Here is a 19,630-nt window from a genome sequence, read left to right as displayed (position 1 = left end):
TTTTCATAATCAACTTGTGGAACTCTTTGCCAGGAGATGGTAGAAAAGCCCAAACAATAACAGGGTTCCAATAAGAACAAAATGAGTTCAAGGAGGGTAGGTCCATCAAAGACTACTAGCTAGAATGGGTAGAGATGGTGTCCCTGGCTTCTGTTTGCCATAAGCTGGGAAAGGGCAACAGGGGATGGACTGAGACGATTGCCTCTTTTGCTTATTGCTTCTGAATCACCTGACATTAGCCACTGTCGGAAGACAGGATACTGGGCTAGAAGGACCTTTGGTCTGACCCAGAATGGCCATTCTGATGTTCTTAGAGGGTATGTCTACACTACAGCGCTAATTCGAACTAAGCTAATTCGAACTAACGCTTCTAGACTAAAAAACTAGTTTGAATTAGCGTTTTGCTAATTCGAACTAGCATGTCCACATTGAGTGGACCCTGAACCGGGGTTAAGGATGGCCGGAAGCAGTGCCGGCAGGGCATCAGATGAGGACTTAGAGCATGGAGCTGCTGTCTCAGGCTAGTGGAGGGCTGTGCTTAAAGGGACCCGTCCCCCACCCCAGACAGACAGTTCTCAGGGGTGCCCCGCTTGCAAAGCAGTCCTGGCTTGGATTGCCCGGACTACCCACACTGGGCACATCACAGCACTCAGCCATCAGACCGGCTGCACTTGCCGCAGGCTGCCATCTGGGGAGAGGGGGCAATCAAGGGGGCTGCAGGAGAGCTTCCACCCCAGCCCAGTCCTCCCCATCGGGGGCTCGTACCCCATTCCTCCCTCACCCCCTTCCACTTACCCTTCCCTAGCCCCCCTTCCTGATGTACAATATAAAGGACAATTGTGTTCAAAAATAGAATCTCTCTTTATTGAACAAAACTGGGGGAGACTGGGAAAAGGAGGTGGGAGAGGGGAAGAGAGAGGGTGGGAGAGGGGAGGGCAACTACAGTGATGAGGGGTTTCGAACAGGTCCCATATGAAGAGAGGCTAAACAGACTGGGACTTTTCAGCTTAGAAAAGAGGAGATGGAGTGGGGATATGATAGAGGTCTATAAAAGCATGAGTGGGGTGGAGAGGGTGCATACAGAAAAGTTCTTCATTAGTTCCCATAATAGAAAGACTAGAGGACACCAAAGGAAAGGAATGGGTAGCAGGCTTCAAACTAGTAACAGAAAGTTGTTCTTCACAAAGCAAAGAGTCAACCTGTGGAACTCCTTGCTGCAGGAGGCTGTGAAGGCTAGAACTAGAACAGAGTTTAAAGAGAAGTGAGATCAATTCATGGAGGTTGGGTCCATGGAGTGGTATTAGCCAGGGGGTAGGAGTGGTGTCCCTGCCCAAAGTTTGTGGAAGGCTGGAGAGGGATGGCACGAGACAAATGGCTTGGTCACTGTCTTCGGTCCATCCCCTCCAGGGTACCTAGGGTTGGCTGCTGTTGGCAGACAGGCTACTGGGCTAGATGGACCTTTGGTCTGACCCAGTACAGCCATTGTAAGCTCAGGGCCCAGGGTCGGGGGTCTCAATGGACCACCTTGATTTTCATGCCAACCTGCTCCTGGGTGGCCAGGCTGGCAGCTCTCCTGCCCTAGACGGCCACTTTCCTGTGCCTAGTGTGGAGGTCGGGGACGAGGTCCACGATGTCCGCACTAGACCAGGCAGGTGCCCGCCTCTTGCAGTCCTGGGCAAGCTCCTGGGAGCCGCCAGCCTGGTCCCGGGAAGAGGGGGAGGGCTGGAGGGCATCGGGTAGCTGGCTCGAGCTGTGCCAGGTGCAGGGTCTGCTAGCTGGGTGCTGGCAGGCTTGCACCTGGCATGGGCACCGTAGCCAGCCCATGCCCCTTTAAGGGGTCCGGGGCCGGGAGGGGGGCATACGAGTTTCCCTGGTGTTGGCCAGAGTGGCCACCAGGGAAAGCTGGGGAGGGCTAGCCTCCCACTAGTTCGAATTAGGGGGCTACACACCCCTTAATTCGAACTAGTAAGTTCGAACTAGGCTTAGTCCTCGTAGAATGAGGTTTACCTAGTTCGAACTAAGCGCTCCGCTAGTTCGAATTAAGTTCAAACTAGCGGAGCGCTTGTGTAGCACCTATCAAAGTTAATTCGCACTAACGTCTGTTAGTTCGAATTAACTTTGTAGTGTAGACATATCCATATAGAGCTGAAATGTATCTGCCCCCTTGATATAACCCACTACACCGCATTTCCTTTCCAGAGCTGAGAGAAAGCCCAGGAGTCCTGACAGGGCCTCTCTCTCGCCACAGAGTTAGTAACAAAGTAAGAATAATCACTAACATTTCAAGGCTAACCAGTGTCCTCAGGTGACTTGCCCCAAGATGTCAGAGTATGAGGGTTAGAGCTGAGTTGATCTAATATTTATTTAATTTTCTTTCTTTTATATACAAATTAGATACAGTGCTACTGTCAGCTAACTGCTAAGTTGACTGTCAACCCCCCCCCGTAGTTTTCCAGTACCTTGATAGTCCCTGGGTAGAGATGATGCATGTGTGGAGAATGGTGGATTTGGTGCTTGGCTTGTACTGACTGTGTTCAGTAACACTGCTGAAGCCTCTGTACTCAGTCCACCTCCCCATGCTTTCACTCTCCTTCCCATCACGGCATGCACAGGTTCTCCCCCCAACCCCCAAAATCTGAAATGATACCCCTGGTGCCTCCTGGTAATGATAAACCTTATATCTTTTTGGCTGCACCGTGTGAATAGGTTTTGGTTTGAGATTGTTCTGAGCTGAAAGATATGGAGGATTTTTCTGAGGCAAGTTGTATGAAATGAACTTTATCATTCCCCAACATTGTGCACTATAAAGTAGCTGTGAAAGTACACAGCTCTGAGAAATCTAGAGTTTGGTTGTGGTGTTGTATTTTAATCATTTCCAGATTATATTGAATGAAGCTCAGATTCTATGCTGAGGGAGGCGCTATCTTCTGGCAGGTTCAACCATGCTGGATTGGTTTGTGTGGGAGACACCAGACAGATCAGACATTCTGGTCCTCCAGGTTTGGGTTTAGGCATAGAGCTAACAAATCTGTCCTGTAGAAAAACAAAATATATTAAAGAACCAGCAGTGGAGACATTCACTATTATGGCATTTGATGGCCTTTAGGCCTGACTCAAAGTTTGGGTTAAAATTGTGAATATTCTGTAGTCAATCTGTGCTGTCTGATCTATGGTCCATGTACTATTAGTAGGGCCCTACCAAATTCATGGGCATGAAAAATGCATCAAAGCCCAACGAATCTGGACAACCCTTGTGAAATCTGGTCTTTGTGTGCTTTTACCCTACTCTATACAGATTGTATGGAGGAGAACAGCATATCTCAAACTGGCAGTCCTGACCCAAAAGGGAGTTAAGGGGGAAGGGTTACAAGGTTATTTTAGGGAGTGTTGCTGCATTGTCACTCTTACTTCTGCACTGCCTGCAGTTCTAGGGAACTGGAGAGCACTGGCTCTTAGCTGTGCACCTGGCTCTGAAAGCAACACCCCTTCCAGCAGCTGCACAGAAGCAGCAGTGGCAATGCTATAGAATACCAGCCTTACTTCTGTGCTGCTGCCTTCAGAGCTGGGCAGCCAGAAAGTAGCAGCTGCTGGCTGAGGCCCTAGCTCTGTAAACGTCAGGGCAAACATAAGGGTGGTAACACCATATCATGCCATCGTTACATCTGTGCTGCTGTTGGCCAACAGCCATCGCTGTCCAGCAACCCAGCTCTGAAGGCAGCGCTATTGCCAGCAGCAGCATAGAGTAACAGTACTGCCCCCTCCCACACACACACAATAACCTTGTGACCCACCTGCACAACTCATTTAAGGGTCAGGACCCCAGAAATTACACCCCCATGAAATTGCAGATTTAAATAGCTGACAATATGAAAGCTACAATTTTTAAAAAGCTATGGCTGTGAAATTGACCAAAATGGACAAGGAATTTGGTAGGGATCTTATTACACTATTACAAACTAAGAAACAATGAGGAGTCCTGGGCAGAGTTCCCTCTAAGCTGCGTGGCAGCACAGCTTCACAGGTGATTAATCAGCCCTGCCCAGTCAGTCAGCTCTGGCACAGAGCCCTGAGCCTCTGACTGGGCGGGGGTGACGGTGCAGTGTTTCCTCTAAGATTTTCCAGCCATGAGTGGAGAGAGTTTTGTCTTGTGCACCAACACTGAGGTCATGTGCGCTTGTTCGGATGTGTGGCACCGTGGCACCCACCTCTTGCTAACAAATATCTTAAGATATAGATGTTATGGAAGAAAGAATACTAAAAGAAGGGAAAGAATACTAAAACAGGAATACTAAAACAAGGGCTCACAACTGTGAGTAGTCTCAACATCAATGGGACTATTCACAGTAATAAGCACTTTGTTTGTTAGTTAGTGGTAGCATAATCAAGCTCCAGCTAATAGTGTTCGAAAGTCATCTGATACATAATGGCTATTCAGTAGTTTATGTGGTAGGGATGTTAAATACTGGTTAATTTAATAGTCAATTAACCTCATGAATTCTTATCAGTCATTCGATTATTCTATACTTCCCGGGGGTGGGATCGGCAGCCAGTGCAACCCAGCCCCACTCCTGAGGAGCCCCCTGCCACTCCACACTCCTGCCTCTGTATCAGCTCTCTTCGTGGACTGGCTGCCTGTCGCTCCATGCTGCTGCCTCTGATACAGAAGCAGCAGCGCGGAGTGGCAGCAGCCCCTGTCTGGGCGGGGATCTGAGCTCCCGGACTCCATTTTGAGCCAGAAATGAGCTGGGCTGCCTGCCTGCCTGGCTCCTAATACACTTTAAATGAAGAGCTGCAACGGGGATAGGTCCCAGAGCTAGTGTGAGCCAGGGCTGAGCCAGACTACTGGCCAGTCTGCTAAAAACTTTACTGATGGGGGTGGGGAGGGAATTGCGTGTAGTCTATAAGCTTTTTCTAATTGGTTAATCGAATACACTGTTACATCCCTATTACATGAAAGGGGGTCTGTTGACTCAGCCTATAATCTAGTGGACAGGTGTCCACATTACATAGAACCTGTGGCATTGCAAGTCATGGGCAGCTACAAAGAAAGATATAACTTGGGATTTTGAATTTTTATGCTTTTGAGGATGCATAACGAAAGTCTTGATGGTGGTTGTTGTTGTTATTATTTGTTTTTTGCATTTGAAATTTAGGTCTTGAATACTCTGACATTCTGTAGTCAGCTGGTGAACTATTTTTTGTTTTATTTGTAATTCCATGATACTCAAATGTAAGCAGTTGGTGGGAGATTTGATTTTAGTTAGTGTTTACCTATTTTTCGGGGGAAGGGGTAGGGTTAAAAATATATCTAACTCAAATGTCTAATATCCAGGACAAATGATGTGTGTGTTAAATATTAAAGACACTCATCGTTTCAGTTAAAGTTTGAGCCTGTATCTGAAACCTTTAAAAGTCTTGTTCTAAAAGCAGGGAAAGCTAATCTAACATTCCAGATATCTTAAGATAAAAACAGGCACAAGCACTTAGAGAGAGAGAAAATATATTGCCCTTTAGATCCTCAGAGGATCCTCAGAGGAGAAACCATCTTTTTCATTTCATTTACATGGTAGTTCTACTTAATGCATTAACATTTAGTAAGGCATTTAACTGTTTGCAATATATGAGTATTTATGCAGGTTTGACTAAAGTCTGAACGTTCAGTCCAGCATGCACTGAGCTGAGTGTGGAACTGAGGATATATTTATTATCTATGTGTATGTTTTAAAGTCCCTGAGGCACATTTTTATGACATTACAGATGAAGATAACAAAAACGACTTTACCCTTAAGTAGCACCTAACATACTATTTTATTAAACGTTATGGTTTTTTTAGAAGATTTACAGGATAGTTTAAGAAATCAAGCATAACACTTGACTCTTTTGATCAGTCTCAAGGACTCTTACTTTCTTAATATCATTGGAATGATTTTCTATGAGTCCTAATGATCATTTTTTTCTTCTAAATAGAGACCTGTTACAAGATTATCTTTATAGTAAATTGATGTTTTGTTTTCCCACTTTTTTCCAGAATATTGCCTTACAAACAAAACCCCACACACTTCAATATAAAAATCTAGTAAGATTCTGTCAAAAGAGCAAAATCCCAAACAGGCAAGGCATAGAAGCATATTAAAAATTGTTTATAATTTTAGAGAGGCCCAAATTAAGACTTCAAAACCAAACACCTTTAACATTGATGTGGGGCTGGAGCTGGGGCCAGAGCCATGTGGTGACTTCCCAGCTGCTCCTGCCACTTGGTTCCTCTGGCCCCGGCCCCCTGAGCAGGGACTGGGGCCAGGATTGGCTGAGGTGGTATAATGGGGGGACCACTGGATGGGGCTGGCTGAGGCATCATGATGGGGGGCCATGCAGCTGCGGCAGGCACTGCCACTAGAGCAGGCCCCAGCCCTCCCATCATGCACTATGGCAGGCTCCAGCCCCCCGCCACGCGGCCGGCTCTGGGCCCTTGCTGGAGTAGGCCCCGGCCCCCCGCCACGCAGCAGGTCCTGGCCCACCACTGACACATGCCCTGGCCGCTGGAGTGGGCCCCCCACCATGATGCCTCAACTGGCTCCCCCACCAGCGGTCTCCCCACTACACCGCCTCAACCAATCCCAGCTCCAGCCTGGAGCAGATGCCTGCCATGCCACTCACCTTCAGCAGGAAAGTGAGTGCTGCTGCGCGTCTCTGCAAACAAAGTAAGCGGGCAGAGAATTTTTTGTGCATGGCCACACGGGCGAACACCTTACAGGGAACTATGGTCCTTTGACTCCTTAGAGATGAACAGATTTATTAGGGCATAAGTTTTTGTGGGTAAAACCTCCTTCATCGGATGAAATAGCTTTACCCATGAAAGCTTATGCCCGTTCGTTTCTAAGCACATGTCTACACTAGGAAATTATTTTGAAATACCTCCAGAAATAAATATTTTGAAATAGCACGTCCACAATATAGGGAAGCCTCAAAATCAGTCCGAGGCAGGCTCCCTTAATGTGGACATGCTGCCTTGACTTAGAGGCCCAAGAAGCACTGGGAAGTAATTATTTTGAATGACTCTGAGGAGTAGTTATTTTGAAATAAGCATTATTCCTCATGGAAAGCAGGAGTTATTATTTTGAAATAACCAGCCCCTTATTTCAAAATAATAGGCTTGATAGTGTGGACACACCAGGGCTTAGATGACATGAGACTCCTCATTGTTTTTGCAGATACAGACAAACACGGCTACCCCCTCTAACACTAGGAAATGCTGAGTTTGAATACAGATACATCTGGGGATTCTGGTGACAGCAGAGATGTATTGTACATTACTAAAAACAGCCCTTCTGAGAGGGATTCTGAACTCCTCTAACCTCTGAATATGTGCAGCCTTGCAAGTCACATTTGCCTGGGAATTATTTTAAATTTATTTTTTTACTTTTATAAGAAATAATGGAACTCAAGGAACAGTTGCTCTATTAGCTCAATTGGTAGAATGATTGTGTGCTGTGTGGTGTGGAAGGTCTCAGATTCAGATTCTTCTAATGACCATGGTGGGAGGAGGTTGTTACATATTGTCAACCTGCTGCAAGCCAAAATATACATAGCTTTAGCAGCATGTACGGGAACTATTCTATCGGGACCATTTTACATATTTCCAGAATTTAGTCTCCGTTTTTGGAAGGCTGTGAAGTCTGACAGAATTCTTGCAATAGATGGTTCCTTATCAGTTCATAAATGTCAGCGCAATTCCCAATGAAATGACATACTGGTTTTTTTTATTTCCCAATAGATGAGGAAAAAGAAAATAACAGAGCATCCAAGCCGCACTCTACACCAGCTACTCTGCAATGGTAAGATACCTTTTCCAAAAAAACACCCCCAAAAAACAACAACAAAAAACCTCTTTGATGATTCCTTATTGTTTTCATGCTCTGTTCCCAAGCAAAAAGACTGTAGGTCTGAGAAACCTCGCAAAGCAATAGCATTTTGACTTCATGTAAGCATTCTATTCAGTTGCACTCTATATGGTAATGTGTCTTGCTGGCTGTCCTGTTTATGTTTTTTGTGCACTGAGAAAGTTCACATCCAGTTTGGATAAGTCTTTTGGACAGATGTATCTGCCACCTGAGCAATGAGAGGTTTGTTTTGTTTAATAAATAAACAATAGATAAAGAAAAATAAATGCCAAGGGTTTTTCAGGATTCAAGGTCCTGATTCAGCAAAGCTCTCAACCAGGTGCTAATGTCCATTTCTGTTTGATGGGGTCCGAATGGCATAAAATAGAGCAAGAAAATAAACAGGAGGAGTTGGACTGTGTGATTCACCTCACATGGCATCCTATCCCGGGAGAAGGAAGATAGGGAGGAAAAATTAAGAGGAGGGGCAGGGAGGAAGGAGACAAGGAGGGGCAGGACTAAAAGTAGATGAGACTGCAATAAAGCATTACTGTGCCTAGTGCTGTGAATAAGTGAGGGGCGTTTCACTTGTTCACATGTATTTAATCCATTTCATTTGTGTTTTGATGACACAATCTTTTGAGCTCTGTTTCAGTAACTCATGTCTTCTACTTTTTTTAAAAAAAATTGTTAGTTTGTTTCACAGAGTGAAGGGCACAAAATGCTTTGCGGAAGGTTGGGCTTTGGAATTGTGATCGGAAACACTCATTGGTCTGTGGATTAGACCCCAAGTACCCTGTCAGAAATCAGTGTCCCTTGACTTGTTTTAATACTTTTCAAAGCAAATAGCTTGAGAGGCTATGGTTATTGCCACACTATGTCAGTTGTCAGTACTCCTCAGCAGGTCAGGTGATAAATGGATGACTGCCATACAATACCTCACTTAGCAAAAGGTTGGGATACTTATACTGCTGGGTCAGTCTCATAAGACCCATGTCTTTAAAGAGACATTAAGTAAAGGAGCCAGTCTTCAAACATGAGTACCTGATTTTGCACTTGGACCCTTAGATTGTCACTCAGGAACTCAAATACACATTTTAGGAGTGTACGTGCTAATTTGAGCCCCAGATTGGAAAACTTGGGGTTCTAATTTCTCCATCCCAGTATGAAAATTAGGTTGGTGGTCTACCTCCAACATGCTTTGCCGTGGACCTGAATGAATAAATTGCAAAGAATAATCCATCCAATGATTTTGCCTCTTTTCCGGCATGTGGAATATTCATGAGCAGATTGCTGTTTTGTCACATTTGTTAAAGTGTATTCAGTGAAATTTTGCATTTTATTTGACTATGGATTGATCTAGAGCAACTAACTGAATAGTCAGTGTTCTGACTGGAGAAAGTCATGAACAATTCTGATGCAAATTCTCACTCAGACTTGCAAATTTAAATGATTGAATTTGACTATGAAAATCACTTTCTGCAAGTATCTGTGCCAAAGAAATTCAGTCTTTCCGATGTTTGGTCAGTGAATGAAAAAGGCAAGTGTGTATGGCCAAAGAGAACTCATTAAAAAGTGAAAAGTGACTATTCATAGGTGTATTGTTATTTTGCATTATTCACCCAGTCTATTTTACCTCAGTACAATGTAAGACTCTCAATCTAAAATAAAATAGCCAACAGTGTTTAGCAGCCACAAATTCAGGACATTGTTTATTTTGTGGTAGTGCCAGTTAGAAGTCTCCCTCCCCTTCCCTCCCCCAGGAGCAAATAACAGAGTAGCCAAGAAGTGAGACTGAATTGGAACACATGCCAGTGATAGCGCTCTGAAAAGAAGACATGTAAATTCTATAAACAATATTCAGCCAAATACTTCCAAGCTTCCTCAGTCATAAAGGTTAGTAAATCCCTAAACTCCTGGGACATTGAGCTCTGCTGGAATGCATTCTGCACAATAATGCCCATTCAGAAGCATTTGCCAGAGAATCCTAGAATTCAGAAATGGAAACCGCTTGTTACATCATGCAAATCTATCTGCTTCCTGCTACCCACACATTATGTTATGTTCCTTCACATTTATCTAGTGCACACATTTCCCTTTTTGACTTTTTGTAGCACATTTAGTTTCCTCCGTTGAATATGCCACTCAGAAATATCGGCGGAAACAGAACTAGACACAGCAGCTTTCTACTGTGTTTTTTAAATATTTTTGCTTGTGTCAAAATAAATAATTCAATTAGCTTATTGATTGATGCCCTAGAGCTTCACAATCTAGCAGTGGTGTCACATAAAAGTAGTCTAGTGTTTCTTTCTTCTGTTTTTTTATCTTAGTATTATCTCTTTGATTGTCATTGTTCATCTGACCTGGAGAAGCTATGCTACTGGATAGATTATACTGTATACAAGTAGACATTCAAATATCTTGGCCAGAATGCTGTAAAGTGCTAAGCTTTTATGACGTGAAGATGTCATTTACACATTTCTAAAAAGCCTAACTCATTAGCACAGATTAATCATCATATTGTGATAGCACCAAGTAGCTATATTCATGAACCAGAACCCCTTGCACTAGGTGCTGTACAAATTAGGAATGTAATAGGATAACAATCTACATGGTTAACCGATAAGCCTTGGCTTTTTGGTTACTGTGAACAGTTAAACGCAGGCTCCTGCCCTGCTCCCAGGGAGCTGGATGCCACCCTGCACTCTGGACTTTGTTTCAAAGCCTGCAGTGTGGGGTGGCAGCCAGCTCCCTGGGAGCAGGGCAGGAGCCAGGAGTTGGTACATGCACCATCCCATCCCATCCCAGCATGCACCATCTCCTGGGGAGCTGTCTGCTGCCCCACGCTGCAAGTGCATGTAACCGTGTAACTACTGAAAACTTCAGCAGTTACATGACTACCCAATTACCTGCTTTTTAACATCCTTAGTACAAACACAAAATAAAACATATTTTGTTATTTAGTTTCATGTTTGACAGCTCTGCCTGCTATTGCCTTGGACTTTGTCTTTGCATGACTATGAAAGAAGGCCAAATTCAGTTGGCTACAGCCTAGTAAGTAGTCTCTGGGCCAAATTCAGCAGTGATATGAATTACTCATTGGACATAAGTGGCAAAATAATGTAAAGAGGATTAAGAGAAATAGGCCTTCCCTGCCATAGTAATTCCATCTATAAATCTAGGAATTCACTGTAGTTACATTGCAATAACTTGGAATATTCTGTAGCGTCTCATTTCAAAATAAAAGTCCATGTGATCAACACTTACAAAAATATTATTCAGCTGCAGAATCATCCCTTTTAATCTAGAAGTGTGTAAGTACAAAGGGGGACAGTAATAGGGGCAAATAAAATTGTCTTTCCTATAGAAAATGAGAGGTTTTATTGCAATACTATGAGTGGTACAAAAGCTCTCCTAGTGAACTACTGGATTGCTTTATTAGGAGGACACACATATATTTCTGATAATGATTTGTTAGGTAGCAGATTGAATTCATTATCCTTTTACAATACTGTAGGATGAAGCTGAATTCAAAATATGATAAAGTTGTTAAATAAAAGGCAGGAAAATAAAAGAAGTGGAGTAAAATGGGGGGGGGGGCTTGATCATTAAAAAAAAAGTTCAGGTATAATGGAGCATTCTTCAGTGTAAGACTAATGACTCCCTGTGAAAGAGAGGAGAAAAAGAGAAAAATTCATCAGATATGAGCAGAAATAATTAACTGCTTTTCTTTCTGTCCTGTCTTGGTCAGGGAAGCTGACATGCCAATTAGCAGCTATGGTATAGAAATGAACTCACTGGGTTTTGAAAAGAGGTCTTGTTAAAGGTCTATGAATTTGGGGAACGATGTCATGATGATATTCCTGTAGAAACCAAGGAAGAATAGATGTTGCCCTTACAAACCGATTCCATTCATCCATCCAGATATCTTATTAAAATAGTTTGCAGTCACAATAACTGTCATGGAAGGAAGGTCTGTCAAAGGCAGAAAAACAGAGTTATTTGGAGATCTGAACTTTTACAGGTAACTACTTAAAGGGCCATGTTTGCTTTAAAATCCAGGTTTCCTGAGCAAATATTGATTTCAACTATATAATTAACAAAAAAAAGGAGTGTACCCTTTCTGACCCTCTTTCAGCAAGATACTATAAACACGGGAGTAAGAGCATTGAAGTCAGTGGGACCTCTCATGAGTTTCATGTTAGACATGATGTGCTTAAGTACCTGCCTGAACTAGGGCCTCTCTGCTTTGGCAAAGATCACCTTTCAGAAATAACGTTCAAAGCCACACGTTCTCAGACCAAGAGATTTATAATTTATAATCTCACCTATTTGGAAAATCTCACGATTTAAAGGCAAAGTGTGTGTGCGCGCCCTCAATATTTTTATTGAAAATTAAAAATAGTGTGAGGAATTATTATCTTCTGAGGTAGAATAGGACAATAGCTTAATGTTGCATTCAGCACCTGGTAGATTCTTTTTATCCTGTGTTGTACATTCACATCGGTAAGCAGCTGTTGTACGTTACTTGATCTGTGGAGAGCCTTACATTGAGGCAAATATTTTATTTTAGCTAGTCCTGTTTCCTTTATGTAAAGGAGCTTGCAATCAGGCAGAAGTGAAAGTATTTAAAATATTTCAGGATGTTTCAGGTGACGCTGGCTTTGACTCATCATATAGGGTGCATCAGAACGTTGCCACGTTGTGATTTCTTTATTCTGTCATTGTGCATTCATTCGTTTAACCCAATATGCTTCAAAGTAATGATACCGTTATTAAAATAGCACCTAGGAATTTTAGTCAAGGACCATGTGCTAGGTACTATACGAACAAACAACAAAGAAGCCAATCCTTGTCCCTGTGAGCTCACAATCTATATATTAAATAGAATGCAACAGAAAAATGGGGGAAGGGGGAATTGGAAAGATGAGGCAACAATAAAACAGAGGTAAACTGAAAAGTAAAGGTCACTGCAGGTTTGCACAGTATGTATAATTCAGAGCAGCCAACATATCTGCAGTTTTCTTTGTTTGGTATTTGCTTTTTAAGGCTGGAGGAGAACTATGAGATTGCAGAAGGCGTTTGCATTCCTCGAAGTGCTCTCTACATGCACTATTTGGACTTCTGTGAGAAAAATGACACGCAGCCTGTTAACGCTGCCAGCTTTGGGAAGGTGAGTCTAAACTCCAAAGAGAAGCCTTTCTCAATTGCTCCCTAACCTTGTTCTGGTCATATTTTGATATTTAAATATAAAGGCTCTAACCTCAGGAAAACTGTCACTTCAAGTCAGAGGAATATGGTTCATATTAAAACTCCAAGAAAAACATGAAACATTTTAAACACTTAGAAGGTAAGCATCACTTCTCACAATGGTTAAAGTAAACATGTTTTTTAAAAATGGTGGTTTTTATGACCTTCCTGTTCGTGGCAGCCATTTTGCTTCAAAATGGCATTGATGGCATTGGTAACATAGAAACTAAACACGAGGGAGCGCAAATAACTGTTATTCCTTAATACTGCTCTAAATGTGATCAGAATAATTCTAAGTGTTATTAAAAAGCTCTTGGTGTGGACAGAAATGTGCATTAATTTTGCAGAAATATTGTAATGCCCACTGACTTCGGTACAAATACTCCTGATTTACAGTAACATGAGAGAAGCGAACCAGGCCCATTATATGTTTTGTGTTGGCCTTCTGTGATTGTACAGATGCAATCAATAAATTGTAGTTGTGCATTTCAGTATGGAGTTTCAACGTCTTTTTAGGCGCTCCCAGCAACCTGGAACATCACCAGATTTATTGTTTCTTACTGTTTGAATTTGCAGATAGGTGAGCTTGTGAAGTGCTAAATGGAATTATGTCAAATTTACTTAAAAGTGGGAGTTACTCAAGAGAAAACAAACCCTGGGCATTCACATCTTGTATTTTGGGATATGACATGCTGAAATTTGCCAACCATTTTTTGAAAGTTTGCAAGCATTGGTCTGAAGCTCATTTCAGTGAAAGCTAGTCTCATTTACTGTTTACAATGTTAAGTGTACAGCAGTGCAATTTGATTTACAGAATCAAAAATTTTGCTGGTATTATTTCCTAACAAAGAAGCCAAAAGAGGAGAAAACATTTAATGGAATGTTTTCTTCTGTATTTCATGTTTGTTTTAAGTAACCTAGTGAAGGAAGTAAAATGCATTGTGTGGCAAGTTTTGCTGAATAATTGCTATAAAACCCTAAGCAGTTGGTTGACATTTCATTAATGTTCTATTTAGATATAATAAATGAAAATTTGGGTTTTGTTCAAACTTTTGTTTGTTCTATTTGCTATCTCATTGCTACTAAGTGAGTAATAGTGTTCCAATGCCTAATTTAAGAACAATGGAAAGTAGTAACAAATTTCTTACAGAGTGACAAATTTGGCAGAGGTAAAATTTCTATTATATCTTTGCTGCCTTTACTAAAAATGTGTATAAATGATGCATATACAGTAAAACTTTAAATTGTTTCACCGGGAAAAAAAAATGGTTTGCCTATCTGAAACATTACGATGCACTGGTGACCTCTCAAAATGCATCGGTCTTTCCAGCCACCTTAGGTAAAGAGACATTTAAGCCCTTTTCCTTCCCCAAAGATTTAGTTTGGAGTACCTTGAACTTGCAAAACATGTGCAGTTGTCCCAAATGCTGATTTTTACCAGCTGTTTGCAACACCCAATATAGAGTCATGGATTTAAGTCAGATCCGCTGGGCCAGTGGTTTCTCTTCACCGTAAACAGGAACCCCCACAAATGATTCTCCTCACTGTATCCTATTATGCAGTATTTTGTGTATGGAAATTACCCCCAAATCTATGTTCCCAGCAACAGGGAATCTGAGTGAATTGGTACAGCCACGGTGGTGAGGCAGGAGGTGATCTGTAGGAACCTAAATGCAGCAAAATGGCTATCAAACCTACTATTGGGCTATGTCTACACTGCCCCCATTTCGTGCAAAAAATATGCAAATGAGGTGAAGTGTGGAATATCGCCGTGCCTCATTTGCATAATTAATGAGGCTCCATTTTTGCGTAAGAGGCTTTTGCACAAAAAGGAGCCATCTACACGGCTCCTTTTTTCACAAAAACCCCCTCTTGTGCAAGAGCCGTTCTTCCTGAAAAAAATGCAGAACAGCTCTTGTGCAAAAGGCTCTTGCGCAAAAACGGAGCCTCGTTGATTATGCAAATGAGGCATGGCGATATTCCATGCTTTGCCTCATTTGCATATTTTTTGTGCAAAATGGGGGCAGTGTAGACATAGCCTTGCCGTGTGGAGATATCAAACACTTACAAGGACCAGTGAGGCAAACAATCACTCCATGCAATCAATGACTCTGCAGTTGATTTCTCCCTTCCTATAGACACACTACTAGAGTTCTAACAAATTGTGCTGCTGTAGCAGGACAGCTCTAAAAGCAGTAATTTTTAAAGTTTGCATGCTGTAAGTGCCTTGGGGGAGGGGCTGTCCTTCCAGGCGCAATATAATAGGTGCCAATTGGGGGTTTCCATATTTAGATGGCTGAACAGAAACCCGGACACATTTGCCCTTATGGCCACTCATCTGTGCACTGCAGCTGTCCTTTACTCCAGAGAAAGAGCTTGGTTGTTCTGTCAAATCTGTTAGTGAAGTTATGGAGAATTCGCCTTTGAGTGGATCTCACTGAATTTATGATTCATCTATGAACTTTGAACTTTGTGGGCAATGTTAAACATAAGGGCTCCTGCTTTTTTATTGATTGATTTTTTCAATAGATTGTTTTAAAGCACAGAGCTTTCTGTCCTGAGCTAAAAATTACCTGTGTGTACTGAGTAAAACTCTACCACATTACCTCTGCTGAGACAGTTATTTCTTCTCGATTAATATAGTGCCACTGATACCACTGGTACATTTAAAGTTTCATTTATAAATACCATGTTGGGGAATCTTTGTCTTGCCTATGAATGTTTGGTCTAGGCCAAGATCTGGGATTCAAGGTTTCAAGTCAGGAGTGCCTTTAAAATTGCCTGTCAATGGAATAAACCTACAATGGGACAAAAATAAAAGGGAGCTTAAAAAAAGGGAATATTGATTCATGCTGTAGGTAAATTTACCAATAACTTCAGCCTTCTCTTTTATATCCCTTTCCTTCCCCAGCACCAAGTGGCCTCTCACACAGTCACTTCCTTCCTCTTTGTTTCTTTCATGACCCCATATGCTCCTCGCTCTCTTAATCCCTCCTCCTGAAGGTATAATCTCTTCCCTCCACAACTTTCTGTTTTAACACTTGTCCCAGACATCCTGAATGGCTCCCATGGGGGAATTCTGCAGTGTCTCATGATGGGTCTATATTCCCTCCCAGTGTCTTCCATGCAACTCCATTGTGAATCCTGGAGGTTCTATACCTCTTTCCATTGTGTCCTTATTTTGATGCGATGCTGCTGAGTCTTCGAACAGCTGCAGCAAATAAACATTTTAAAAAGGACAAAGAACTAGGCATTCAAAACGATGCAAAAAATTACAGGCTGGATCTCAATCCTACTAAGGCCACTATACACCCTCTTTGGTAGCATCAAGGGCACGCTGACAAAGCAGTGTAACATGGCCTGTAACATAAGCCCCATGTTTTAAATGTAAAGGGGGTTATAGCAATGTCACTGATGGGAACGGTGATTCTTATAACTTTTCTATATGGCCTTTGAGTAGAAGCAATTTTACATTATGCTGGTATAGCTTCTATCATTTGGGGGACTAGTATAAACTATACAGGGTGTCCCCACTATAAGTAGCCTCGGTATACATCTGTTCCACACTAAAGTCGTTGACGTTTGTAGAAACTGATACGTTATAAGTCCTCCCATTCCGTGCTGTAAGTCCTCCCCAATTTGTTTAAATGCAAGTCTGACACGGGAAAAAAATTCCCCGCTTTAAGTTGTTTTGCTATAAGTCCAAGTTTTTTGGAACGTATCTTGGACTTATAGCGAGGACGGCCTGTATTAGCAAAAGCACTTTTATTGATGTAAGCTGCATTTACTCTAGGGGGTTTGCCAATATAGCTATACCAGCAAACCTCTTCTAATATAGACAAGGTTTTAATGTAAACAAGGAACAGGCCTTTTTATATGTAAGATTTTTTTCATTTTTATAATTAGAAAAATCTTCACAATCAAACTTTGGTGGACGATCAGACCACAGTGTAGTCAGGGTTCATATCCAGAAGGAATCACTGGCTCTTCTAAGGTGACTTCCTCTATAATACCGGCCACCAGTAAATATTATCCCAGTTTTAGAGAGGAAAACAAAGGCACAGAAATTTATCTAAGATCACATGTCAGCTCAGCAGCAGAGCCAGGAACAGAACATGGGTCTCCTGCAGAGCTTAATTGGCAATGAAAGTGATGCTGGGCCTCAAGCAATTTTTTGACTTTCATAATTGACAGGGCAAACCTAGAGGGCTATGAACTACCAACCTAGAGGTTCTGGGGCTCAGCTCTGGTAAGCCCTGGAAATACATTAAGCAGTAGTCCGCTGATTCCTATGCTAGTTTCCTGTCTAGTAGACCACGCCAATCCTTAGATGTAAACACTTCTCCCACCCGGTTCTCTTTCCAGTATTGTCCAGGGGAAATATCTAATAAAAGATCGTATGGGGTGTGACAGTTGTCCATGCCAAAGACTTCAGGCCATGTACTAATGAGGGGTGTCACACGCAGCACATCCGCATTTAGAAAATATGACATACGTCTGTGCCTGCTCACCAGTTATGTTTTCTTAGAGTCTTGCAAGTCGATTGGCTCAGGACTCAAGGACGAGGGAAAAACAATTCCCTCTTTAAAGTACATGAGTTAGTTTACTGTAGCAGAGGAGAGGACTGAAGAGGAGTTTGCCCTTGTGAAATGGCTATGGGACAAGCCAAGCCCTGTGCACTACTCAGAAGTGGACTAAATATCCTCCGGACAAGCTTGTCCTTGTGTGCAACAGTCATTCTTCCGATGGACACATTTCAGCGTTGTGAAAGTGCTAAAGCGAAGTACTTCCTGGAGAGGCCTGAGCAACAGAACCCTGCAGCTTCCTGCTTGGTCCACGCCTGCTGCTTAATTCAGGAAATTGGCCCGGGAGCTGTCTGAGCATCGATGCCGATTCTGGCTTACTGTTGCTACAGACCTTGCTTTTTTTCGCTGTGTGTTGGTCCTTATCCTGCCTTTGACCCCAGGCTGGCTTGGCCTTGGTACCTGTCTCCTGACTCAGCTTGGTAACTACTCCTGAGTCCTGCATTCAACCCTGAGTCCTGCATTCAACCAGCAGACGCTACTGATCCAGTTACCCACACCCTGAGCATTGCAGGCAGCGACAGCTCAACTGAGAGTCTGGGCCAAAGTGTTTGATGGTGTTTGAAAAAACAAGGATCTGTTTGTGCATTAGGCTGAATTCCATCTGACTGGATGAGCTCTTGAAACGGATGATTTTTGTATATAACTGGATCCAAGCAAGGGCTTCACAAAACTTACCCTCTGTCAGACCCTTTAGGAAAGATCCTACTCAACAGATAGGGTATGTCTACACTACCCCGCTAGTTCGAACTAGCGGGGTAATGTAGGCATACCGCACTTGCAAATGAAGCCCGGGATTTGAATTTCCCGGGCTTCATTTGCATAAGCGGGGAGCCGCCATTTTTAAATCCCCGCTTGTTCGAACCCCGTGCAGCGCAGCTACACGGGGCTAGAACTAGGTAGTTCGGACTAGGTTCCTATTCCGAACTACCGGTACACCTCGTAGAACGGAATAGGAACCTAGTCCGAACTACCTAGTTCGAGCCCCGTGTAGCCGCGCTGCACGGGGTTCGAACAAGCGGGGATTTAAAAATGGCGGCTCCCCGCTTATGCAAATGAAGCCCGGGAAATTCAAATCCCGGGCTTCATTTGCAAGTGCGGTATGCCTACATTACCCTCCTAGTTCGAACTAGGAGGGTAGTGTAGACATACCCATAGTTACTAGCATAGGGACCACTGATTAAAGTTGGTGCCCAAAGCCTGCCTTTATCTTCCTTGATAATGTCAGTTGGGACATAGCAATGCTTAATGTCACACTCTAGACTTAGGGTTGGATTATGACCTCATCCTAAACAATCTCATTGGTATCACAGTGTTTGGAACAGGGGTAGAGTACCCTCCCACTATGCCCCCTCCACTCCATCCTTCACAAGTAAGTGAGCATGGAGGAAGTAACCAGTAGATATAGTCATGCCTCCTCACCACTATCCACTGATCAGCAGAGCTGGATGGATGCAGGCAGAGGAGGGAGAATTTTCAATGGGCTGATTTATCATGCTCCTTCCCCTCAGTGGAAGAGGGGTGTTCTGGAAGCATTGTGTTCCAATGGGGTGCATCTGCAGCACTGTGCATTCCTTCTGTTTTTCCTGGGGCAGTGTATCTACATGATGCCCTATAACGAGGACTAATCCTAGAATGTGTGTCTGGGGAGGTTTCTGTTAGGCTTTTCAAAAGCACCTGGCATTGGAGTGGTTGGTAAAACTCCAGCTGGCTTCAATGACAGTAGAGTTAGGTCAAAGCTGAGGGGCTATGTGAAATGCACTTTTCCTGTATTACATTGAAGGTACCTGTAGTATTTGTGATTCATGTTTTAACACTGATGGGAAACACAGACACACCAGCTCTGAGAGAGAGAGAGAGAGAGAGAGAGAGAGAGAGAGCTCTTTTCTGCTGTGAACAGGAGGAGAATGACCACCATGG

General features: G+C 43.0%; 1 protein-coding gene across 2 annotated transcripts in view; it reads left to right on the top strand.

Annotated features, from left to right (window-relative positions):
- The window catches only part of RFX4 (regulatory factor X4), a 150,867-nt gene that overhangs the window by 49,187 nt on the left and 82,050 nt on the right, over positions 1-19,630 (top strand). For both annotated transcript variants that reach the window (XM_006137987.3, XM_006137986.3), the window contains exons 3-4: positions 7,772-7,832; positions 12,927-13,050. In XM_006137987.3, the coding sequence (XP_006138049.1) occupies positions 7,772-7,832; positions 12,927-13,050 (185 nt within the window). The remainder of the gene's footprint in view (positions 1-7,771; positions 7,833-12,926; positions 13,051-19,630) is intronic.

The sequence above is a fragment of the Pelodiscus sinensis genome, chromosome 1, assembly GCF_049634645.1.
Source record: "Pelodiscus sinensis isolate JC-2024 chromosome 1, ASM4963464v1, whole genome shotgun sequence".
NCBI classification, from domain to species: Eukaryota; Metazoa; Chordata; order Testudines; family Trionychidae; genus Pelodiscus; species Pelodiscus sinensis.
This window is presented reverse-complemented; position numbering and strand designations above follow the sequence as displayed.